Source organism: Barbus barbus (assembly GCF_936440315.1).
Source record: "Barbus barbus genome assembly, chromosome: 13".
NCBI classification, from domain to species: Eukaryota; Metazoa; Chordata; class Actinopteri; order Cypriniformes; family Cyprinidae; genus Barbus; species Barbus barbus.
The window spans coordinates 32,125,001-32,152,500 of NC_136741.1; the positions used below are offsets into that span (position 1 = coordinate 32,125,001).

General features: G+C 35.7%; 1 protein-coding gene across 1 annotated transcript; it reads right to left on the reverse strand.

Moving 5' to 3' along the window:
• Positions 1–3,737: 3,737 nt before the first annotated feature.
• Positions 3,738–13,606, reverse strand: LOC306879724 (cytochrome c oxidase subunit NDUFA4-like; the record flags this gene model as incomplete). The annotated part of the gene is made up of 4 exons (XM_079432871.1): positions 13,467–13,606; positions 8,590–8,675; positions 7,704–7,764; positions 3,738–3,794 (listed from the first exon to the last, which is right to left on the reverse strand). The coding sequence occupies exons 1-4, from the start codon at positions 13,512–13,514 to the stop codon at positions 3,738–3,740; spliced, it is 252 nt and encodes an 83-aa protein (XP_079288997.1). The 5' UTR covers positions 13,515–13,606.
• Positions 13,607–27,500: the final 13,894 nt, after the last annotated feature.

Below are 27,500 nucleotides of genomic sequence, written 5' to 3' on the forward strand. Positions count from 1 at the left end.
ACACACACACACACACACACACGTACGTGTATGATGCAGCTGGATGACAGAACTGACATATTGCGCTGCTTCTCTTAAGATGTATTGTCTTCAGAGCTGGGTAGTAAATGATAACATGTAATCTGGATTATGTAATCAGATTCCAAAAAATACATACTTGTAATTAATTACATTACATTTTAAAATGCTCACAATCAGATTACAGTTACTTTGTATGGATTACATGATTATATATCACACAACCCAGGTTAAAAAAAAGTGCATCTCCATAATGTACTTAAAGTGCTCTATTTTCGCACACTAATTTATATACTAAAAATTATTCTTCAATACTACTTAAAATAATCTTAAAATTTCTAAGTGTACTCAAATGTGCTACCATGAATATGAGCTAAAATGTGCTTTTAACATACTATTTCTGTATTAAAAACAATTATTTAGTTACCACTTGTAGTACACTTGAACCCGTGCTTCATACACTACACTGTAAAAAAATCTAAATCTGAGAAAACGTATAAGTTTAAGGCAACCAGCTTCAGGAGATTTTTAAATTTTCTCAACGTTTTGTTGTATAAACTGAATGGAGGTAGTTGAGAACTCAATGTCCTGTTTTTTTACACACACAAACACACATATACATATATATATATATATATATATATATATATATACGTGTGTGTGTGTGTGTGTGTGTGTGTGTGTATATATATATATATTCTTTTTTTTTTTTTTTTTTTTAAAACACACACATATATATTTTATCAGGCTTCCATGAAAGACATTCAATAACAGAGTAATAACCTTTTCTTTGCAATTAAAGTGAAAGTACTGAACCTAGGAGCCAGATAAATATACTCATTTAATTGGGGAAAAAAAAAAAAAGTCTGAAAAATCTCAGACAGACTTGGAGGTTTTTCATCTGATGTCATCATAGATAGATAGATAGATAGATAGATAGACAGACAGATAGATAGATAGACAGATCTTAAACACACGACCGTCACGAGTCTCAGGCTCGAGTCGTTGCAGCTCATGTGTATATCAGAGCAGAATATGCATAACACCATATATGTATTTGTTTATTTCTGTGATTGTTGGTGTTGTAGCTATCTGTGCTTGTATTGTGGGACGGTCTGAGGTGTTTCACTCTCATGCTCACTGTGTGTAGATTGCCTTCAGCCTGCAGATGAATAGCGATACAAAGAATAACAAATGGAGGCAATGCAATCATGACTGGTCGCCGTGCTTATGTAATGACAGCCCCTGTGTGTGTGTGTGTGTGTGTGTGTGTGTGTGTGTGTGTGTGTGTGATTATGCCTGATGTGCTTCTTCAACCTGCCTGATTACCTGTCAGCATGTGCTGGAGGCCTGACAGAAGCAGCACACACACGCTGCAGGTGAGCAGAGAGTGTGTGTGTGTGTGTGTGTGTGTGTGAACGCAGAGAGACGAGGAGTGTCTACTTTATTGAAGCGCTGGATGTGTGTGTCGGTACCCAGCTGTGCAGAGGACAGGAGTGATTGCTGCTAGATAGCATGCATTATTCTCACTATGCACACAATTTTGCCTCCTAATGTCCCACAAATATGCCCACAACAAACTTACAGGCTTTTCTAAAGGGCTGCTGGAATTTGTTTTTTTATGGCTGGACAAAGACACGTGTTTGTGTTCCCAAACAAATAGAGACTCAAACTGGGATGCGTCTCACAAACACATTCCATTCTCATGATATTTTAGAGAAGAGTTCAGCCAGAAATGAACATTTTGTGAGATCAGCTGAGAATCAAACCGTAATGCATCTTCACACTAGGGGTGTAAGAAAATATTGATACACGTGAGTATCGTGTTATTTTGTTTGGCGATACTGTATCGATTCTCCAAAACAGAATATCGATATTTTAAAAAATTAAAATAAAAATCATACAAGATTCATAGCAGTTGTTTGGTTTTGAGTTCATATCCCGACCGCTAGATATCAGTCTTCATCTCTGAACTTAAACAGTGACAGGAAACACTAGTATCAGGGCACTCCACTAATGCTAGCATTAATATAATTCACTGCCAGTAATGGAGGATGAAAGAACTGATCCAGTATGTATTTTTCATTGATATTAAGCAGATGTCATTTTTTGTTCAGATCAAATCTTATGACATTGTATGTCACAATTGTAAACTTAAACTGTGAAACTTTAGAGTCTATAAATATATATTTTATACATGCATTTAACTAAAGAATCATGCAACACTTGAATATTTCCCACTTTACTCGTACTGCACAAAAAGTGCTTCAGTAATGTTGAATGTTATAGAGACTGATTATTGCAAATGCTGATCCCAGTGTGTTCTGCAGTGTGTTCTGGTTAAACTATTTTTATTTTTTTATTTTTTGCTAAGGTTTGCATATGGTGGTGTGTTCTTAATGACAGCTTTCCTAAAAAATATATATCCTATTCCTAAAATAAGAAATATCCCAATATATCGCCTTGTTTACAGTATCACAATATATCATATCGCAACCCCTGTATCGTGATACGCATCGTATCGCCAGATTCTTGCCAATACACAGCCCTACTTCACACGTCATATGTGAATGCATACAGATGTGATTTTCAAAGTAAATTTGGCTTTGTTTCTCACACAAATCTATCGTATGACTTTATACGTTTTGGAATATGGCATATAAGTCATATGGACCATATAGTGTTTTTGTGTGTCTTGCTTTTACTACTGAAGAAATAAACTCATACAGGTTTGGAATGATGACAGAACGGTTCCTTTATGGCATAAAAACATCTTTCTTGTGTTGGGGTTTGCATGAATATATCTTTATTCACAGACCTTTTCATAAAGCAGGACAGAAAGACATCAGAAAACATCTATTCCAAAAGTACTCTTCAATCCCAGAATGCCTTGCAGCGAGATCAGTCAAACTATTTATGCGAGTTAAAAGACAGTCAATTATAAATTTAATTCATAATAGTGTTGGTATGAAATCATCTAGTAGAATTGGGCTATTTGATTTTTTGTGTGTGCCATGTTTTTTATGATCATTAACTAAGTTTAAAGTGATATATGTCTGTATATTAGAATGTCCTGTTTAATTGTATTTGTTTTGCAAAAAATAATGGCTTTATTTTAAAAATCATACATCTTTAACATGATTTACAGATGACACCCACTCATACATATATATATAATCAATTTAGAATGAGATATAATATATATATATATAATCAATTTAGAATGAGAAAAAGTGACGAACAGTTAATTTTTACTAATTAATTGTCATTTGAAATCTTTACCTCAATCCTTTAAACCACTAGGTCTTACCCATTTGACAGCAAGAAGCTTTTAATTATTTAAAATACAATTCAGCATGATCACTTATTCTTTTACAGGTCAGGATAAGTATGGTCTTTCATTTGTATTAATATATCTGTAATGCTGAATGATGATGGAACATTATTTCACCCATATTTTGACTTTTTTTTTTTCACAAGTTATTTGAAACATTAAAGTAGACACTTACAATAACTGGCATTTAATAAGCTTTCTGTGTATATAAAATCACTTTTGTAATTTGATGTAGACATATCCGTGTTTAAAAACCCTATTAACATAACTGATATCATTTGTTTGCAGTGGCAGCAGGAGCATCCAGGGATACAGTGTTAAGTAAAGTGTGTGTGTGTGTGTGTGTGTGTGTGTGTGTGTGCGCCTGCAGTTCCGCTGAGGTCTTTTAAAAGTCAGGTCCTTCCTTCTTCAGACTCTCATAGTCTGTGGTGACGGCCACCAACTGTGCAGAGAGAGCGAGAGAATACATTTAAATGTAGTTAGCGTAAATTAAGATCATCAGAATATCATAAACGACAAAACAACATGCATACAAACAAGAGCACACACACACACACACACACACACATACTGTCTGACAGGTTCTGCTGGCCCGCATTACGTGATCTGGCTCAGTGTTTAAGTTTTTTCAGGCAAAGTGTATTTGAGACTTTTAGGGTTTGTGAACTGATTCAATAAAGGAAATAAATCCAGAATCTTTGCATCTTGTCAATGCAGGTGCATGTTTACTGATCAGTCGTGCTGTTGAGCAGAAGTTGAGTGTGTGAATGCTTGTTAAAGCGGTCATCGGATGCCCATTTTCCACAAGTTGATATGATTCTTTAGGGTCTTAATGAAAAGTCTATAAATGTCTCAATGGTAGTGTAAAACAACAACCTTTTTACCATCAAAAACAGCTCTGTTCACAGCGAGCCGTTTCGGTACATGTCCCTCACTCAGGGCGGGGCTAAGATTAAACACCAGTGTCAATCAACAATCGTGGGAGGGGCCTGTGCAGAACTACATCACTCTGCCAAGAATCTGGCTTGATCTGAGACGCTGCTTATGATTTATGAGGATTTAAAAAAAAGCACTGGGTGGATTTTTATCATTATAGTGTGGATGTGTACACACACTACCAACACACATTTGTGACCTTGCACATCAAAACCATTAAATAATTTAATTGATATATTTACGGTATGAAAATTTACAAAATATCTTCATGGAACATGATCTTTACTTAATATCCTAATGATTTTTGGAAAAATTTATAATTTTGTGCCATACAATGTATTGTTGGCTATTGCTACAAATATACCTGTGCTACAAATGTACCTGCTTTTGTGCTGCAGGGTCACGTTTATGTTCAAACAACATGTAAAAGTTAATTTTGCATCCGATGACCTCTTTAAAGAGAGTTTGATGTTCCTCAGTCATCAGATGCACCATTTTCACCTGCTTGACAGAAAACAGATAAAACCCCACAGATGCACAATTCCTGCATTCATGTGTTCGTGAAAAGGTCTTTTGTGACAGAAAGCATGCTTCTGTTGTGTATGCGTGACAGGAGACACGTTCTTCAGCCGCTGTTATTTTATTCTCATTGATCTCTCTCTCTCTCTCTGCTTCTGTTTCTCACATCATGATTAACGTTGAGACGCCGCTGAATTCTTGATTTCTGACCTTTGGCTCCTGTTGAGAGTCAAACATGTTGAGCTGTGACCTTTCATGAGCCTGAACGCAAACTTCCTGGAAGAAGGAGAGGAAACTCATATTTTGTCCATCTGCTTTTGTTAATACTTTCATTAATCGTTGGAGGTGATCAAGATGTTCCAAACGAGAACAAAACATTCTCCCGCTGCGATATGAATTATTTCTTCCTTTAGACGTGAGCGAATGCTGTCTTTTGCTTGAGACATCTAGAAATGCATCCTTAAAGAGGATCGTGAAAAATGGTCATTTTCCATCCTTATTTTTGCTCTATGTAAAAGACACTCCATATAAATGGGTAGAAACAGAAGTAAACGCCCACTGCTGTGATTGGCTGTCTTCATCACAAATAGCCACGCCCTTTTTTTAACAGCATGCCATGTGTTTTTATACTCAATGGCAAACACTGTGATAGAGCCATATATGTTTGAGCTCGAAGTCTGCATGAGAATTACTTTTGCTTCATTGGTATACAGTTTTAAAAGTATTGTTATTGCTTGTCATATTACAAAAGCTGTGTAAGCTGCAGCCTTAAATTTGCGAAAAAACATTGTTTCTCATTCATTTGCCAGTGGTTAAACATTTATTTTGGTTGCAACTTTTATGCTTAATGGCAGAAATTTGTCATATTCTGTTGTGATTCTAATGTCCAGCTTTGTACTGATTTTAATAGCAACGCTCAAACAATAATACGCTTTAAGTCTTAATAGTTTAATTTGGCAGTTTATTACAAACACACTGTAGGATTAAAAATAAATGTATTGCCTGTGTTTCCTCCGAGGACTAAATGTTTGGCACTGCGCAATCTTTCAATAAAAGATATTGTGAAAAACCAGCAGCATGTTTGGAATAATTCAGAAAACAGTGTGTTGTCAAATGTGAAAAACAAATGGAAACTTTATCTTTCAGTCTCTCAGGCACATCATTAAAAATAAACTTCAGTCATGCATTTCTAATGCTGGAATCTTTAGGAAGGATATGCAGAGTTTTTGAAGGTTCAGTTTGAGTTTGACAGCTTTACTCAACATCTTTATCCAAAAGCAGTTTGGATCTTTTGATTGAGAAATATGGAAGGCCAACATGGCCAAAAGTTTTTAAACGGAACACATTAAATTTGATCAACATGCCCTGTTCATCCACATTAATGGTATACATATATACCAACATAACATTGTGTCACATATATAAATATAGTCTAAAAAATAGCAATTTTATTTGTTGCTGTCCTTGTTTTCTCATTAATGTGGACAAACAGTGCATGTCGGCAGTCAAATTTCATGTGTTCCTTTTAAAGACTTTTGACCCTTACCACCTTCCATACTTACTTGTATGGAAAGCCATAGGGGTCTTTAAACAGAACACAAAATTTGTATCTCGTTGTCCATGTTAACACAGCAATTTTGAACACGTTTCTTTTGTGTGTGTAGACATTGCACATTATGGCTGTGTTAAGATGTCAGTTTTCACTGCGTTTTCTTAGTATTCTGGTCATGTTTGAACTTGTAATGTGACCCTGCAGCACAAAAGCAGTCATGAGTAACACAGGTATATTTGTAGAAATAGCCAACAATACATTGTATGGATCAAAATTATACATTTCTCTTTTATGACAAAAATATTAAGTAAAGATGTTCCATGAAGATATTTTGTAAATGTCCTACTGTAAATATATCAAAACTTCATTTTTGATTAGTAATATGCATTGCTAAGAACTTCATTTGAACAACTTTAAAGGAGATTTTCTCAATATTTCGATTTTTTTTTTGCACCCTCAGATTCCAGATTTTCAAATAGTTGTATCTCAGACAAATATTGTGAAAGTGGCGTGGCCAAGTATGGTTACCCATACTCGGAATTTGTGCTCTGCATTTAATCCATCCAAAGTGCACACACACCCGGAGCAGTGGGCAGCCATTTTTATGCTGCGGTGCCCGGGGAGCAGTTGGGGGTCCTATCCTAACAAACCATACATCAATGGAAAGATTATTTATTCAGCTTTCAGATGATGTATAAATCTCAATTTCGAAAAATTGACACTTAAGACTGGTTTTGTGGTCAAGGATTATATATGTGTAAATATCACAAGCATTTTGATTCCAATTTCATAACCCCTTTAAAGTGCCCCTATTATGGATTTTTGAAAATTGCCTTTCATGCGGTGTGTAACTGTGAATGAAAACATCCTGCAAAGTTTTAAATCTGAAAGTGCACCTTGTATAAAGTTATAGTCTCTCAAAAGAAAGTGTCGATTTAAATGAAAATGAGGCTAATCGGACCAATCGCTGCAGATTAGCGTCACGCAAAGGAGGGGTTTGGACAATGGGAGTCGTTGAGCAAATAAAGTAAAAAATAAATGCATATTATAAGACAATGAAAGTGTTTTTTGACCTTGCATGCACGTCAAACTGTTGTTGGGGACTCCCAAAACCAAAATATGAATCTTTCATTACCCATAATAGGGGCACTTTAAATAGTCGCCATCTTCGAAACCCCCCAATTGCATGTTTCCTCAAACGTGTTAGCAAGCATGCAGCTCCTGTCATGCATGCGACAGATGAAACTGGGCTGAACCAGGAACAGCAGGGGAGACGGGTCTGTGATGGATCTGTCTGCGCTGTCAGTCTGCAGCTGATCACAGAGCAGTCGCTGGGCTGTTTACCTTGTACTGATAGGTCGGGCCAAGATTGTTCCACGGTTCAGGGTTATTCTTCCTGTCCCAGCTGACAGAATGAGGGTAAGGCCAGACCGGAGAGAAAGAGAGAGCGAGTGAAAACAGAGCAGTGGAAGGAGGAGGAGCAGCGGTAAAGGAGGGTAATTATCAGGTGGAGGTGACGGAGGCCAGTTATTTGGCAACCTGCCATCATTCATTAAGCAAAGTTTGTTTCTCACAGAGAAGAATGAACACAGCAAACTACACAAACATGATGATGTACAGGACTATGGTTATGATTTTACCATGGGTAAGAAGTGTTCTTAGCCCCATTACTGTGGTAAAATCACTAATGAACAGCCTCAAGTGGCATTTTTAAATCATGAAAACAGCCTTCAATGTTCAATAAATTAATAGTAATCAGTATAAAATATTCTTTTGTGCCGTAAACAGTCTGGTTCATGCATTTTCTCCATATAACACGTGTGAATATATAACACAGTCTGTTTTTCACTTGTGCACACGTTACACTGCACTGCTACAATGTTAAAGTAGCAGCACACAAAAATATGATATCATGTGACCGATTATCTTGTGGTTTTTAGGTTTCATCATAGTTGTGAGGAGCACATACAGTCATATACTCTATGAACTTTTGTTTTTGGAACATCTTCCAATAGAGAAAGGCAATCAAGTTTGTAATGGCATGAAGGTGAGTAAATGATGGCAGAATGATTTTAGTATGAACTATCCCTTTAAGTGTGTGTATTTTATTAGTGTTATGCCGTATTATACAGTCAGTGCTCAATAACATGAGCTCTGTGTCATAAAGTGATGATTTTCTGGGTGTTTTTGTCCGTCTCAGTGATTCTCTGCTGGTCTGGTCTCATCTCACCTGACGTAAGGTCCACGAGCCAGTCGGATCAGATAGAGAAAAGCTCCGCTCACTCCCGCAGACATGAAGAGGAACTGAGGGATGAGCTGAAAGAGCACAAGACGATCATCAGACATCAGTGTGAGTGTGTTACTACACTACAGCACTGTCGAAGCAGATTTACAGAAAAACATTGTTACTTTTTATATCATAATGTCTTCAGGCCTTATAGTCACATTTAGCAGAGCTGGGTGATAATATACTTTATATTTTTAACAATATAAACAATCATGCAGCAACATCTCAACAACATTTACACTGACGCTTTTATGCAAAGAGATTTGCATTGCATTCAAGGTGTACAAGTTATCAGTTCATTCATTCTCTAGGATTCGAACCCATGATATTGGTGTTGCAAGTGCCATGATACACTTTTTGAGCTACAGTAATGCTATACCCTAAACCTAAAAATGATTTACTCTGTCAACATGTTTATAGCTACAGTAAATAGATCCATATTCCTCTAAAACACAGTGCTTGTTATGGCAAGGTCCTAGGTTCGATTCCCAGAGAATGCATGAGCTGATAACATGTTTACCTTAAATGCAATGCAATTTAAGTTGATTAAAGTGCCTGCCAAATGCATAAATGTTGATATACAGCTTTCTAGTAGCATTCCTCAAATAGTAGAGCATAGTGCATGCAACGCCAAAGTCATGGGTTCGATTCCCAGGGAATGCATGAACTTAAAACTTTGATTGCAATGTAAGTTGCTCTGGAAAGAATCGTCAGCTTTCCTGCAGCGTTCCTTAAACTGTAGAAAACAGCGCTAGCGATGGCAAGGTCATGGGTTCGATTCCCAGTGAATGCAACTGATAAACTCTATAACTTAAATGCAATGAAAGTCGATCAAAGAGTCAGTCAAATGCATACCTGTAGATATCTAGCTTTCCTGTAGCGTTCCTCAAACAGTAGAGCATTGTGTATGTAAGTCATGGGTTCGATTCCCAGTGAAAGCATGAACTGATAAATAATACAACTTGAATGCAATGGAAGTGGCTTTGGATAAAAGTTTCTTCCAAATGCATACATGTAGATCTTTTCCTGTAGCATTCCTCAAACAGTAGAGCATGGTGCATGCAACACCAAAGTCATGGGTTCAATTCCCAGAGAATGCATGAACTGAAAAAAAAATTATACCTTGAAAGCAATGTAAGTTGGCTTTAGATAAAGGTGTCTGCCAAATGCATAAATGTAAATATGTGAGTAATGACTCATCTGGTTTAAGTCACTTTCACTCAGCAAGTACTGCTGCTTCATCATTGAGCTGAAAGAGGGAGGAAAGTGCAGGAGACGCGTTACGAATGCAGTCTGACACGTTTCAGAACGCAACGACGTGTGAAATAAAGCTTGTGCAGTTAGAAGTGTGTGTGTTCATGTACTTGCGTCAAGTAGGTTTCAGGTCTAAATGAACAAACACACACTTTTATATGCATGGAGACACACTGTGTGTCTCAGTCTGGGTTGAGTGGACAAGGTGTGTGTGTGTGTGTGTGTGAGTGAGAGAGACTAGCACTCCACTGCCGATCAGACTGAGTGACAGGATCACACACACTCACATCCTACCAGGAGACTTCAGTGTGTGTGTGTGTGTGTGTGTGTGTGTGTAAATGATGACAGGGATTAGAATAGAAATACATATTAAAAGAGGAAATGCGAAGCATCAATTCAAATGCCAGAATCGCCAGATTTTTTCAGCGTTTGAGAAAGTGAGAGACAGGCAGACACAGACTTAGCCTTATGTTGTCAAAACTGCCTCCTGTAACAGTGATTTGCATAATCCCCCAGGGGTTACTGGGAGATATTCAAATTAGCTTATCAAATATGTTTAAGCGTTGTAAGCCGAGCGCAACATGTGTTTGCTTTGCTTCCTCTCTCATCTCTCAGCTCGACTCGATCCTGACGGGTGTTCTGCGGTCATTTGATGCTTGTGATGTATTTTAGTGTTTGTCTGACACACACCTGCAGTTATAAGCTCTCTGTAGATGATGACGATGATGATGAAGTTTCACATCAACATTTACTCAATAATAGAGCAGAATTATTATTTTACAATGTCCTTGATATGTTACATACTTACTTTAGTAATTATAGTAAATTATGAACAATTACAAGCAACTAGCTTTAATCCTAACCCTATAGTAAATACATGTTGTTAATATTTCAGCAACACTTTATTTTAAGGTGTCCTTGTTACGTTATATGTACTTACTATTATAAGAACAAGAAATTATGCATAATTACATGCAAGTAACCTTAAGCCAAACCCTAATCCTAACCTTAACCATATAGTATACATGTAGTTAATAAAGATTACTCAGTACTTAAATGTATAATTACACTGTAACAAGGACACCTTAAAGGCTGAGTCCTCATATGAGGACATTATATTTTAGTGAATTTCTCTGAGTCTAAACATGCCACAGTTTTATGTCTTTTTTTTTTTTTTTTTTTTTTTTTTTTAGTCTGGATGTCCAGCAAAGAGTGCATTCTGACTAATCTGACAAATTTTTAAACTGTTTGTCATAAATCAACATCTCAGGGGTTTCAAATCAAATTATGACTTTCTGTTACGAAACAGGACATTGATTTTCTACATATCCTCAGTCGAGGACATCTGGACTAAGAGCATGTTTATTACATATTTTGGGAGACACAACAAATGAATAGGGAAAGAAAATATATTTCAATATTCCTGTGAAATATTATATATTATTATGAAAATCTTGTCAGTTATTACTCCCATTATTATACTTCTTTTTTCATTACATGTTGCCCCAAAAACACATTAATATGCAAATTAGATACAGTTTATGGATACATTGTATATAATGGGAAACCCCGTTTATGGCTATTTTACACACATTTTGCTTAGAGAAAAATGATATATCATATCGTTCTGTTATAACATAGTTCAGAATAATCTGTATACAAAGTTTGTTATAAAAAAAACCTGAAACCTAACAATGTCTGTTTATTTAATTTTTTTTAATTGAGTCCCGATGTCCTCTACCATGGACATAGCATAACATATGAATGAAATGTATACAGTATATATATATATATGCTCTAAACAATGTAATGACAAAAAAATACTAAATTTTTCCAAAAAAAACATATTTCTTATATTAGGACTATTTCTAAGTTTAGTATGTAATTATATAATTACACTGTAACTAGGACTTTTTTTAAATAAAGTGTAACTGAATTATTTATTTATTTTTTATAGTTTTATATTTTGATTTTTAATTAGTTTTTTATTGTTTAGCGTTTTAGACTTCACAGCACTGCAGTCTCTTAATAAAGTGTATGAATAAATGGGAATATTGATTGAAAATACAAAAATTAAAGTCATTTTCTCTGTAATTTGTTTGCATTGTTTTGCACTTTTTTGTTTATCACAATTACCTTCTTTACCCTCCTGCTGAGTGCTTTATTTCAAATGATTATATTTTTTGATGATTTCAGGTGTTTTTCTCTGTGGATATGAGCAAAGGTGATAACTGTATGAACACATCAGCTTTGCTCCTCTGCTCTTCTCATGAGTGTCATATTCAGCGTTCACACTTTTGAGTGAGGAAAATGACAACTTTCTTACTTATTTGTGTAGTCACACTTAGTTAGTCACTGTAACACCTGTGTGATGGCCGAGAGAGAGAGAGAGAGCTTTAACAGCATCTGCTGCAACATCTGCTCCTGACCTGCAACGACTCAGAGACATTATAGACTTTATACAGCAGCCGCCGAACCAAGAGTTTTCTGTCCTTAAGTCAGATATATGCTGACAGAAAGAGAGAGTTTTTGCTATGAAAGTAGATGGAATCCAGAAGCCTGGTTGTGCTACAGAATTAAAAATAAAAAAAGATCATTGTGACTTTTTCCTCTCACAATTAAAAAAACAAAAAAAAAACATAAAAGCATAATTGCGAGATATAATTTCTTTCAATCCAAACTTTATATCTTGTGAGTCTGAAGTATACATCTTGCATTTTTTACTGACTTTTCTGACTTTTTTAGAACTGCATGAAATAAGTCATGTTATTTATTTATATATGTATTTATTTTCTGTGGCAGGAACAAACTTCCATTAATCTAAATGTTAAAATAAAGACTGCAAAAATCACTTTCTCAGTCTGTGTGTTTGTCCTGTTTGGCATTTATGCAAGCAAGCAAACAAACAAACAAATTCTTTTATTTTGTATTTATTTATTTATTTTGCTGGGAGTTTTTTTTTGTTTTTTTGCTCATTAGAGAAAACCCCTTCATATCATGTCATTTACAGGCCTCTGAAAGAAAGAATAAGCTGAAGATGCAGAGGTCTGTAAAAGATACAGACGTAATGGTGTTTTACTACAGAATCCCTCTTAATATCTGTTACTGTTAAACACACTGGCAGTTTAACGCGGTTCGGTGGCGTTTGCGTAACAGCCATTCATTTGGTTTTGGTAACCTGCCAAACAAACAACATGAATCTGGGTCATCAGTAAAAGAGCTGTTGTTTCAGCAAACAATGTCTGTTTTGTTTGTATGGGGTAATGTATAGGCCTTTAGCGCTTAGTTTTATATGCATGGAAATAAATCTTTCACTCTGACTCGATATTTAAAGACTTAAAAACAGCAATGTGACGCTCATTTTGAGATGTGTTTATAATAAACATTAAATGGAAAGTCAATAACAGCTCTTCACAAACCTCACCTGTTCTCAGAAAAACTATTACAACACAGAATCCCAATAGAGAGCGTGACACTGCAGTCATTTCAGCGTTCCTCAGTGTTACTGATGGAGGAACTGTGATGCTGAATGGCAGGAGTAAATGACAGATGAGGGTTAAACTCACCCCGGGATGTTTCCTCGCCTGCTGGTACATCGTTCTGAACATCTTCATCTTCCACAACACAGTGAGAGTTAACAGTAAATGTGGCTAAAAGTGAGAACAAGTGTGGACAGTTAGTTGTGTGAGAGGGTCAGTTGTGTTGTGAACGAGATCCAATCAACTGACCACTAACCCTGCAGTGACGACACCGTATCATCTGACCGACAGACCCCCAGTAAAAAAAAAAAAGTAATATGTGATCCTGGACCTCAAAATAAGGGTTTTTAGCTTTATGCATCATCTGGAAGCTGAATAAATAATCTTTCCATTGATGTATGGTTTGTTATGATAGGACAATATTTGTCTGAGATACAACTATTTGAAAATCTGGAATCTGAGGGTGCAAAAAAATCTAAATATTGAGAAAATCTCCTTTAAAGTTGTTCAAATGAAGTTCTTAGCAATGCATATTACTAATCAAAAATGAAGTTTTGATATATTTATGGTAGGAGATTTACTAAATATCTTCATGGAACATGATCTTAATATCCTAATGATTTTTGGCATAAAAGAGAAATGTATAATTTTGATCCATACAATGTATTGTTGTCTATTGCTACAGATATACCTGTGTTACTCATGACTGCTTTTGTGCTGCAGGGACACAAATATTTAAAATACATTTATTTCATACTAAGTATAGTTCAAATCTATTAACATATTCACTGACAGATAACTTGAGACTTACTGATGTAAAAATGATAATTAAACTTTATTCAGCGTATTACTTGTTCACAATGCACATTTCTATTTCTAAAATGTGTTTTAATGTTACTAATAATGAGGATTGTATAATCTTTTACTAATATTAGTCTTTAAATATGTAAAGTGTATCTGAAGTACACTAGTTGCAATAGCTCCACTTTAGCACAATCAGATATTCTGAGTATATCTTTAATTAGCACTACTTCTGCACAATTAAAGTGCATTAAGTACAAAATTAGTTTAATTTAGCAGATTACCAGTTTAGTATACTTAAAGTACAATTGCAGGGCATTTAAAGTAAGTACATAAATATGAAAATGTATTTGTAGTATACGTATCATAAAATAATGTATTTCAAATACATTTAAGTGTATTTATTTTTCACTAGGGACAGAAAATAACTTTCATTCATCAAATATTCCATACATTTTTGGGAGTGACATTTGATCAAAAATATAGTTTAAAAAAACTGTAAAATTGTGAGATATTATTGTAATTTAAAATATCTGTTCTCTATGGGAATATGTGTTAAACTGTAATTTATTTCTGTGATCTGCAGCTGTATTTTCAGCATCATTACTGCAGTCTTCAGTGTCACATGATCTTCAGAAATCATAATAATCAGTGATATTTTAGTATCATTGAGATACTATATTTTATTTTTTATTATTTTTAATTTTTTAATTTAATCATTTAAATTTTATTTAAAGTTTTAGTAATATTATTGTTTTTGTCATTTTTAGTAGGCTTTTTTAAAAACATTTCTATATAGTTTTTTATTCATTTTTTTATTATTATTATTATTATTAAGTTATTTTGGTGTGTCCACTTAAACTAAATTGAAATAAGAAAAGTCGTTTTTATCTTATATTTTATTTCAGTTAATGTTTCTTTTATTTCAAGTAGTTTTTTTTTTTTGTTGTTTTTTAGTTTTGGTTAAGTATAATAACCCTAATTCTAATATGCTGATTTGCTGCTCAAGAAACATTTCTGATTATTATCAATGTTGAAAATATTTTTGTAGAAACTGTTATTTTTCAGAATTCACAGATGAATAGAAAATTCAAAAGAACAGCATTTATTTGAAATAGAAATCTTTTGTAACATTATAAATGTCTTTAAGATCAATTTAAAGCGTCCTTAAGGAATAAAAGTGTATTTTAGTAGCATATACCACAATTGTTATAGTTGCCTAAAAATAAAACCATAAAAACATTTTAGTTACTTAAATTTAAAAAAAAACCTCTAACTGAAATACTCAAATATTAATAAACCTTATTTTATTCCAGTTTAACATTATGTACTATTTTTTTTTTTTTGAGTTAGCTTTTATTTTTAGAATTTCTGCTTTTATTTTACTTTTAAAAAATTTTTAATTTAGTTTTTTTTGCAATTTTATTCATTTTTTTAATGCATCCATATATATATATATATATGGACGTATTAAAAAAAGTAATAAGATTGCAAAAAAAACAAAATTAAAAATTTTTTAAAAGTAAAATAAAACTTTTATTTTTTTATTAACTTTTATTACCTAATTAACGAAATTAGGGTTATCATAGTTAACTAAAACCTAAACATTTTCATAACTTGACATAAATGTTAACTGTAGCTTATTTTACTTCAGCTAGCTGACAAGGCAACATTTCTCATTTTTATTTAGGTTATCTTGATGTACTAAAATTTTTAAAGAAATTCATAGAAATTATACAGACATTTTTAAAAACAACCAAAACTAACTAAACCAAACTAAAACTAACAAAACTACTGTAACTAAAATGACAAGAACACAAAATTACTAAAACTTAAATTAAAAATGACTCAAAACAAATGCATAAATTAGAAATATAAAAATAAAATGTTATTTAAAATATTAACAAAAACTATAATAGGATCTCAGTGATACTAAAATAACACTGGAACAAACTAATAATCGTAATGCATAATACACAAATGAAACAAGCCATATTTCTCCACACACACACACAGGAACAAAACCAAATATGGGCATACATGAGGAAAAACTAGGTCATGGGGAGCACATGAGACAGAAAACCATAAGACACCACAAACATAAGCCTGACAGGAATAGTTTATTATTAATTATTTGCATCCATTGATTTTATTTAAATAATCATATTTATTATGATTGCATTTAATTCAAACTGCTTAGAATCAGTATAAATCTCTTGATTGTAAAAATATATATATATATATATATAAGTATGAACATGGTTAGAATATGGCTCATCAGAAGCGAATTGGCAGACTGTTATAGAGATGAATATGAATGATAATAATGTATATCTCTGATGTAAAGCAGCAAACCCTGATCATGGAGAGAGCAGAAAATCACACAGAATTTATATTTTTCTGTGAATTATTCACTGTAGTTTTCCCTCTTTTCAGAAAAGAGAAGAATTGCAAACCGAACAAGAGCATCTCGTCATGTGAATATCGAGCTGTGTTTCCATTGTTAAAGACGCTTGAAATGAAGGAGGTGCAAGACATGAAGAAATTACATTTGTGAGGAATTGATTGTGTTTTGTCCGCAGACTGAAGAATAGCGCATTTAATTTCTGTTCCTCCTGCTTTGACGTTTGGGTCTGAACTAACACACACACACACACACCTGTGTTCACATGTTCTCTCACTGATGAATCTGAGCACCTGTTGAGATGTGATTCACACGCGTATAATGAGACGATGTTTACCTGGCAGCTGAATCAGTGAAAACTTGAACACTTTTTTTTTAACTCATCTTACTCTGGACATCATCAAGCATGAGCTTTCATTTCAGTGTTTATATGCACACTGTTCCAGTCTGAATTATGATATTCAAAGTATCCATCGTTTCCACATGTCCTCTTAAAAGACAACTAATATTCATTTAAATTTAGTCATTTAGCAGACACTTTTATCCAAAGCGACTTACAAATGAAGACAATAGAAGCAATCAAAATCAACAAAAGAGCAATGATATGCACGTGCTACAACAAGTCTCAGTTAGCTTAACTAAACTTTTTTTTTTAATTATATAACAAATAAAAAGAAAACAGATAGAATAGAGCAAGCTAGTGTTAGAGGCTTTTTTATTGTTGTTGTTGATTTTATAATAAATAAAAAGAAAGCAAATAGAATACAAAAAGAATAGAGAAGCTAGTGTTTGTTGTTGTTTTTAAAGAAAACAAGCAGTTAGCGAATTAATAGCGTGCAAGTCTAAAAGGGGCAAGTTTTTTTTATTTATTATTAAATAGAAGTAGAATAGAGTGCTATTTAGAGGGTCAAATAAAGATGGAAGAGATGTGTTTTTAGCTGATTCTTGAAGACTATATTCAATAATATTTAACTGTGTGACACTGTCAGATGAGAGATTGAGCTGAAGGATGACACTGATCTTCTTTAAGAGCTGCTTTAAAACTGAAATTGAATTTAATTAATATTGTTATTTTCCTGTTTATTTCTGTGAAGCTGCTTTGAAACAATCTGCGCTGTATAGAAAGCGCTATAGAACCCAATGTAAAAACAAAACAAAGAATTATGGGTGATATTTGATACGGTTGTGAAGAGTCAAACTACATTGAAAGAAATTGGTGTAAAAACTATTTTCAGTCAGAAAATGGCTAGTAAACTCATTGAATTAAACATGAAAGTGGAAAAAACGAAATTATTTTCTTGTCAAACCTACTCCAATAATAATTTTTATTTTCAATTTTGAAAAATATTTTTTGTAGTGTATTCAGGAAACTTTTGAAGCAAGAAGGAAACATGAGAAGAAACATCATTTACCATGAAAATTACTGAGTTGATTAGACTGACTAAAAGGCACTGTAATAAATATGAATATTTCCAGTTCAGAACTGTGGTAAAAACGTTTAGTTTATTCCTGTATTAATCATGAATTGGTTTATTGAGAATATGCATGAATGCATACAGGAACATTTCATCAGCTGTCAGAGTTGGTAAGGGAACTTTGGAAGTTACCCTATAGTAATGTAACTGATTACATTTGATTACTTTTTGATTACTTTTCTAAATTTCTAATGAATGTTTTCAACTGATAATCATTCTGAAACATTTAAACCAGGCAAGATTAACCTTACAGTAGTTCTCAACACTGATTACTGTCAGACTTTTAAAATCCTTCATCACTTGAGTTAAGATTATAATCATTAAATTTTAAAACACAACCACCACAAAATCAGACTTTAGCACCTCTTTTACTTTAAGATCGTTCTGAGGTTAAATACAGATTTAAAATCCTAACAAGAAATACTAAATATTAATACAAGAAGTATTCAGTTTAATAACGGTTACTTAATAACACATTTTTTCTCTGTAACTAGTTACATTTATTAGTAACACTATATTTTACGGTGTCCTTGTTACACATTACATACAGTATCTCACAGAAGTGAGTACACCCCTCACATTTTTGTAAATATTTTATTATATCTTTTCATGTGACAACACTGAAGAAATGAGAGTAGCGAGTGTACAGCTTGTATATCAGTGTAAATTTGCTGTCCCCTCAAAATAACTCAACACACAGCCATTAATGTCTAAACCGCTGGCCACAAAAGTGAGTACACCCCTAAATGAAAATGTCCAAATTGGGCCCAAAGTGTCAATATTTTGTGTGGCCACCATTATTTTCCAGCACTGCCTTAACCCTCTTGGGCATGGAGTTCACCAGAGCTTCACAGGTTGCCACTGGAGTCCTCTTCCACTCCTCCATGACAACATCACGGAGCTGGTGGATGTTAGAGACCTTGCGCTCCTCCACCTTCCGTTTGAGGATGTCCCACAGATGCTCAATAGGGTTTAGGTCTGGAGACATGCTTGGCCAGTCCATCACCTTTACCCTCAGCTTCTTTAGCATGGCAGTGGTCGTCTTGGAGGTGTGTTTGGGGTCGTTATCATGTTGAAAAACTGCCTTGCGGCCCAGTCTCCAAAGGGAGGGGATCATGCTCTGCTTCAGTATGTCACAGTACATATTGGCATTCATGGTTCCCTCAATGAACTGTAGCTCCCCAGTGCCGGCAGCACTCATGCAGCCCCAGACCATGACACTCCCACCACCATGCTTGACTGTAGGCAAGACACACTTGTCTTTGTACTCCTCACCTGGTTGCCGCCACACACGCTTGACACCATCTGAACCAAATAAGTTTATCTTGGTCTCATCAGACCACAGTTCATGGTTCCAGTAATCCATATCCTTAGTCTGCTTGTCTTCAGCAAACTGTTTACAGGCTTTCTTGTGCATCATCTTTAGAAGAGGCTTCCTTCTGGGGCGACAGCCATGCAGACCAATTTGATGCAGTGTGCAGCGTATGGTCTGAGCATTGACAGGCTGACCCCCACCCCTTCAACCTCTGCAGCAATGCTGTCAGCACTCATACGGCTAGTTCCCAAACACAACCTCTGGATATGACGCTGAGCATGTGCACTCAACTTCTTTGGTCGACCATGGCAAGGCCTGTTTTGAGGCCTGTATGGTCTTGGCCACCGTGCTGTAGCTCAGTTTCAGGATCTTGGCAATCTTCTTATAGCTTATCCCATCTTTATGTAGAGCAACAATTCTTTTTTTCAGATCCTCAGAGAGTTCTTTGCCATGAGGTGCCATGTTGAACTTCCAGTGACCAGTATGAGAGAGTGAGAGCGATAACACCAAATTTAACACACCTGCTTCCCATTCACACCTGAGACCTTGTAAAACTAACGAGTCACATGACACCGGGGAGAGAAAATGGCTAATTGGGCCCAATTTGGACATGTTCACTTAGGAGTGTATTCACTTTTGTGGCCAGCGATTTAGACATTAATGGTTGTGTGCTGAGTTATTTTGAGGGGACAGCAAAGCTATACAAGCTGTACACTCACTACTTTACATTGCATCAAAGTGTCATTTCTTCAGTGTTGTCGTATGAAAAGAAATAAAAAAATATTTACAAAAGTAAGAGGGGATACTTCTGTGAGATACTGTATAGTAAGTACATGTAATTCATTAATATTACTCAGTACTTAAATGTATGATTACACTGTAACAAGGACACCTTAAAATAAAGTGTAAACCATTTATTTTTTTATTAAATTACGTAACACTGTTACATGTAACTAGTTACTCCCTGTCAGGATGATGGACTGTTTTGTGTGTGTTTTTCTCCCCATGTGTTCCCTGTGACCCAGTTTCTCCCCAGTCTGATTGTGGTAATTTGCTCCAGGTGTGTCTTGTTTTCCCCTGATTTCCCTGTCTTTAAAAGCCCCAGTCCTTTCAGTTAGTGTTTGTCGGGTGATGTACGTGTGTCTTCCTCCTGTTCCCTGTGGAATATTACCCTCTGTGTTGGTCTGTATTAAAGACGATGTCGATTATCCATGGCTCCGTGTTCCTTCCGGCAGTGTAACGTGACACTCCCCAAAACTGACATCTGTAAATGTCTTTTCAAAATAAATACTTGGATTTTAATCTGAAAATTTCAAAAACCCTGAACCACAACATGAACAAAAAAATACAAAGAATTACAAAGAAAAAAAAAATTATCTCAAAAAACTTTCTCTTTTCAAAACTTTTTCTCTCTTGAAAACACCTTTCTCTCTCCAAAATCTTTTTTTTTCTTCTTTTTTTGAATAAAGTTTTTGGAGAGAAAAAAAAATTTGTTGAGAGAAAAATTCAGAGAGAGAGAAATCTTCAGCTCAGGAAGCATCTAAGATAAAAAAAAAAAAAAAATCCCCCATCTTGATTTCTCTCTCTCTCTCTCTCTCTCTCTCTCTCTCTCTCTCTCTCTCTGTCTCTCTCTCTCTCTCTCTCTCTCTCTTAAATGGCGATTCAGGGCTTCCGTAGAAAATAATATGAACATAACCACAAAAAGTGATTCACTTTTAAACAGATTGTCCTGAACTTCTTTGTCTTTCAGGTTTTATCAGATCCGAAGACAAATAAGGAGAAACCTTCTCGTGAAAGACCAAACAATGTATTTATAAACGAAATCCAGTGGTAATTTCTCTTCTATGTCTTTAACAAAACAAAATCATTGTTTCCATCAGATATCAGTGGTTGAGGATGTGCACACCTGCAAGATCTCAAACATCAGACGACCTTACACACATCACCTCCATCAATCTTAAAGCAGCTATATGTGTGTTAACATTAGACTTTACACAACGCCGCTATAAATGTTTGAACAGATTAGAAACGTGTGTGTGATGTGTGTTGGAGAGCTTGTTCTACAGATTCATTTGTGAAGGTAAGCAAGAGGAAAAAGAGATGATCTGAAAGTCTGAGAGTCCAGTGTGTGTCAGACTCTAATTTAAAACACTCACAGAACACCACATCTGATCTATTTGCATAAAAAGATGTTTTTCTAAAGAATTAAATTGTTAATTAATTATTTGTAATTCAGGCTCTGGAGGAGACAGACGGAGGAACAGGGATGTGAAGCAGCGGGCGGCTCGTTTGCAGCTGTGAACGCTCGCATGAAGAACTGAAGCCATCTGTGAGTCTGATCAGTGTGAATCTGATCAGTGTGAATCTGTCAGTCACCGTCCTGAACCGGAACACAACCGCACGCAACAGTTCTGAGAGTCACAGCCTTCTCAGACACTACTGACACAGACACGTCTGAATGACACTAGATGCAAAATATCACTGCCTGTTACAGACACACTGTACAATCAAAGCAAAATTCTTTACAGCCACCCTTCAGCCTCACAGCCTTTAACAGTCTTCAGTGTTTCTCAATTTGAACACCTTGACAACAGCATCGCAATACCCTAAAGACCGCACAGCAACACCTTGACAACAGCATCGCAAGACCCTGACAACCGCACAGCAACACCTTGACAACAGCATCGCAACAACCTGACAAGCGCACAGCAACACCTTGTCAACCGCACAGCAGCACCTTGACAACAGCATCGCAACACCCTGACGACCGCACAGCAACACCTTGACAACAGCATTGCAACATCCTGACGACCACACAGCAACACCCTCACAACCGCACAGCAACACTTTGACAACAGAATTGCAACACCCTGACAACCGCACAGCAACACCCTGACAATCCCACAGCAACACCTTGACAACCACATAGCAACACTTTGTCACCCGCATAGCAACACCTTAACACTCGCATAGTAACATCCTGAGAACAGCACATCAACACCTTGACAACCGGATAGCAACACCTTGACACCCACACATGGTTCTAAACTCTAACCTTAACCCTAACCTTGAAAACCACAACACCTTGACAGCCATATAGCAGCACCATTACAACTGCGTAGCAACACCTTTATAACCATATAGCAGCACCCTGACAACTGGGCAGCAACACCTTGACAACCGCATAGCAACACCCTGACAACCGTGCAGCATGACCTTGAAAACGGGACAGCAACATCTTGAAAACCACATAACAACACCCCGAAATTTCCTGACAAACTACATAGCAACACCTTGACAACCACGCAGAAACAGCTTAACAACTGCATAGCAATACCTTGACACCCACATAGCAACACCCTGGGAAAAGCACACCAACACCTTGACAGCCGCATAGTAGCATCTGCCAACCGCACAGCAACACCTTGAAAACCACATAGCAACAAAGACAACCACACAGAAAACCTTAACAACCGCATAGCAACACCCTGACAACAGCATAGAAAAACCTTGAAAACTGCATAGCATCTCTTTGACAACCACACAACACCCTGACAACCACATAACAACCCTTTCTGGCACCACTCCTTTTTTTTCCAGAAAATGTTAAAATAATCTGATTATTATCTACTGTAATAATACTTAATATTAAATGCTGAAGGATATGCAGTAACATACATCATATCTACAGTAAATTTGTCCTGTTTGTCAACCAGATTCAGAGTTGAAATCTCTGGAAACTTTGCAAAGCTGATTCCAGACACATGATCCTACGGCGTTTGCATGGAAGCAGCTCTTGGTTTCTACACGTGTGTCAGTGTCATAAACCTGAGCCAATGTCTTTCAGATAAAAAAAAAAAAGCCTTTTAAACAGATGATGGCAAAAAGCCTCTGCGCCTCGAGTTCACATTAGCCGCGGCGCTAAAGTGACGGGACGCCGTTGCTAATTCAGTTTTTAGAACAATGCATCCCGTTCCCATCACAGCCTGAGAAAGAGCTTCATAAATGAAAGAGGAGAGCAGCAGAAATCAGCTCTCGGAGTAACGCCGTGAATAATGTTCATATTAGAGGATGTTATTGCTGCTTTTTACTGTCCACCTGAATAATGAATTTATCACTTTATGGCAAAATCCATAATGGAATTACATGAAGGTGTTGTGTGGAGAAGTCATTACAAACTGAATTATTCGTCTCTTTGTGTCTCTCTTTCTCTCTGAGTGATGCTGTGTTTGTGGCTTCGGTCGTGACGGGCCTCGCTGACGCCAAACAACAGCCTGCAGCACAATCAGACCAACAATTACTAATATTTCTGTGCTCCTCTCTTCTCTTCTCCTCTCTGCTGTAGTTTTATGCAGCTCTTCTGGTTTGATCAGACGAGCTATTTTGCTCCTGACAAAACTGAGCCTCAGGTCTGTTCAGATACAGAAACACACAGACAACACAACAATATACAACAAACCATCTGATCGTATCATGCTCATAACTGTGTTCCTCTCTCTTCCACGTGGCTTCCTGTCAGTCTCTACTGTCCTATGCAGAAAATCAATATTAAAAAATATAAATATCTTTAAACATAAATCATTTTTATATCAATGAGGATATTTAAATATAAAATGATCTATATACATACTGCATTATTATAAATATATGTCATTATTTTTAATATCATATTAAGGAAATATTCTAATACAGAAATGCCTAAAATTAAGCTTTAAATATATTCACATTTAATTTAGTATTACATTAATTATTATAAAAATGTAATAATGAAGCCTCTGCTGTTTTATACAAAGTACAAATGCAAAAATGTCAAATATGAATTAATAACAATTGACAAAAAAATATATAAATATGTATTGTAAAAATAAACAAAAAAACATTTATAGTAGTCTCTATTGTCTTATACAAATGCCAAATAATAAATCTTTAAATATATGTATCTATATTAATACAGTATTAACAATATACCTACATTTTAATACATACTATTCAATTAATTAATTAATTAATATATATATTAAAAAGTATTAATTTCTATTAGTATTCTGCTGTCTTATAGAATTGCCAAAAATGCCAATAATAAATGTATATATTTAGATTTATATATAGTAATGAAAATATGCATAATTATGAATACATATTAAAACTTATTAAAATATATATAATAGAATCAAATATCTGACACCCTAAAAAATTTGCAATAATAAATAATTATGGTAACACTTTAGTATAGGGAGCAATTCTCACTTTTAACTAGTTGCTTATTAGCATGCCTATTATTAACATATTGGCTGTTTATTAGTACTTATAAAGCACATATTCTACATGATCATATTCTGCATTCCTAATCCTTCCCAATACCTACATTTACCAACTACCTTACTAAATATTAATAAGCAGCAAATTAGGAGTTTGAGGCAAAAGTTGTAGTTAATGGTCTGTTAATAGCGAGAATTGGACCTTAAAATAAAGTGTGACCATAATTTTATATATATATATCAAATATTCTAATCTTAATATGCTATACATATATAGTTGTATTTTAAGATCAGTTGTGTTTGCTTTCGTATGAGAACATGTGAAGTGTTTCTCTGTGCACAGGTGATGTATTTTATGCATCAGTTGATGGAATCATGGGCCGGTTCTGAGAGTTTCTCCGATCCTCTGGTTGAGCCTTGGCACCGTTTCAGTGGAAAAGAGGCCAAGCGTCATCCACTGAGAGAAACCATCGCTCTCCTGCTTCTGTTCCTCTCGTCAGAGGTTTTGAGGGCATCTCAGTCTTCTTCTCTACCTTCAATTAATCCTGTTTCTCTGGTCAGGAGCCTCAAACAACAGCATCATCTGCAAATCGCAGAGGTTCACATCCAGATTTTCCTTGATAGACCCACATATTGCAAAATCGATTCCTCGCAGTAGTGAAATATCAGTGCGGGTGTGTGAGCTGATTTGTGTCCGAGCCGCAGGTTTATTATGTGCTGAAGTTAATATTATTGATATTAGCTGCTTTGGAGAGGAAAGACCCTCGATCTGTGACAGATATTTTTCATTTGAGGAGAAACGCTCGATATCTTCCATCATTACGGAGAGAGCTGAAGGCTGTCCTTCTGTCGTGGGGATGATCTGGTTTCTTCTGTGACGAGACTCGGTTTACTCTTAAAGATCAGTTGTTTAAAATCTGATTGGATTTTGGCCATCTGATTAGATCAAATCTTGAAAATACATTGTTCAATAGAAAAAAAGGATTCTGAATTTGGATTAGATCATAAAATCCGAGTTTGGTTTTTATCTGGATTAAATCCTCAATTTGTGTTGTTCAAAACTTTACGGTTTGGTACAGTATAGTACGGTACGCAATTATGTCCGTTTTCATTGTCAGAAGTTGAGAATGGTACCAAAATAGCGAACTGTACCATACCACTTTTTTGGTACCCTTTAGTTGGGGTACCTAGCACAGCACAGGGTGCCAAAGGGGTGGAGCTAAACTCACTGCAGAATGCTGATTGGTTGACTAGAATCGTCACTTTTGTGTGATAAAGCTCCTCCTATTTATATTCTGAAAATATAATGATATTTTTATTAAATAACACGTAGTCTCTATCTACAGGTCCTGCTGTTCTCATATCATATATAACTGTGATGTTCTACAAAACAACAAGCTTTAAAACTGTTTTTTTTCTTACTGCTGAAAATGAGATGATTTACTGTGAAATCTGTGAAATCTCTCGGGTGGCACCGATGTAAGCTTCATACTGAATACTTCTACATCACTCTCATCAACATAGTCCATAGTTACAGTAAAAATTGATGGTTATTTTGGGGAAAACAGTAGGGGGCGTTTTCCCCCACCGTACCCTACAATTGGTTTTGTGTGTATTTAACAGACATTCGAGGTCTCATGAATCTATTATTTGCTCCTGGTCATATCGTTGAGCACAAAGTTACGTTTAACTTTATACAGTATTTTTATTTTGAACTTTACTGTAATACAGCGCTGAGTTTGTAGCATATTTTTGACTGAATTGTTTACTTTTGTCTTTATTTCCTCTTATATAAGCCTCTTTTACAGTGTACTTATACTATTATAATGGCTATTATTGTTCATTAAAACTGACATTTAACGGAAAGTAGTGCTTATTGTCGCGCTTTATCGTCGATCGCTACTTTCCGGATCGCATACTCCACGCCTGTCAAGTAAGGTACTACTGGCGGTGGAAACACAAGCTGGATCTGGACTGTACTGACCCGTACCGCTCGGGGGAAAGGAGCCATAAGATTGGGATACTTTTGATCCCCAAAAAAATTGATTATTCTGATCCCAGCAGAAGAGTGGATTTCAGGAACAAAAATGTAATAAAACTTTAAAACTGTAACAGTTTGTAACATGTAATATATCCCCAAACAGCTGTCAATATCAAACTAAAATATTATATTTAATTTAAAGTTGTTTTTTTTTATCACTGATTGTAAACTACATTGGCACAATCATCAGAGATGGACCAATCAGAAGTAGTTATGACCAACCCCCCCCCCCCCCCCCCCCCCCATCATCATGTCCCTTTAGGGGCTCCGTAGATTTGGAAATCTGAAAAGTGTGTATCTGGATCAGGGTGATCCAATCCAATTTAGCTTTGAGAAACCAGCACAAAAGTAAGATGGGTTACCAGATCCTGGATAGCAGAACATGGGATTTCCAAATCCAGATCACTCTGATCCAGAGGAAACTTGAACAACTGGCCCCTGGTGTGTGTTTGAGGGTCGTGGTTAGCAGCTCGCGCTCACATTACTCTTCATTAGGAGCGAGTCGAAGTACAGCGCCCTCGCGTCTCTCACGACAAACTCAAATTTATTGAGCTGCCTGACTCCTGCTAATTGAAAGAAATTGTGTGTCTGTTTGCGTTCCAGGCGCTTTGAGGAGCGGCGCGGTGGCATGTGGATGTGTGAGGAGCCGCGGCTCATGAGCGCCACCTACAGACCGACGGATGCAGCGCTTATTATGAGTAACAAATACAACCTACAGACCTACAGGAGTAACACAAGACCTGCAGTGCTGTTACTTCAGCAGGTGCTCGTGAGATCACAGTAACTACCGGAATCAGTCAGTTACCAGCAGCAGATCCCGATGGAAT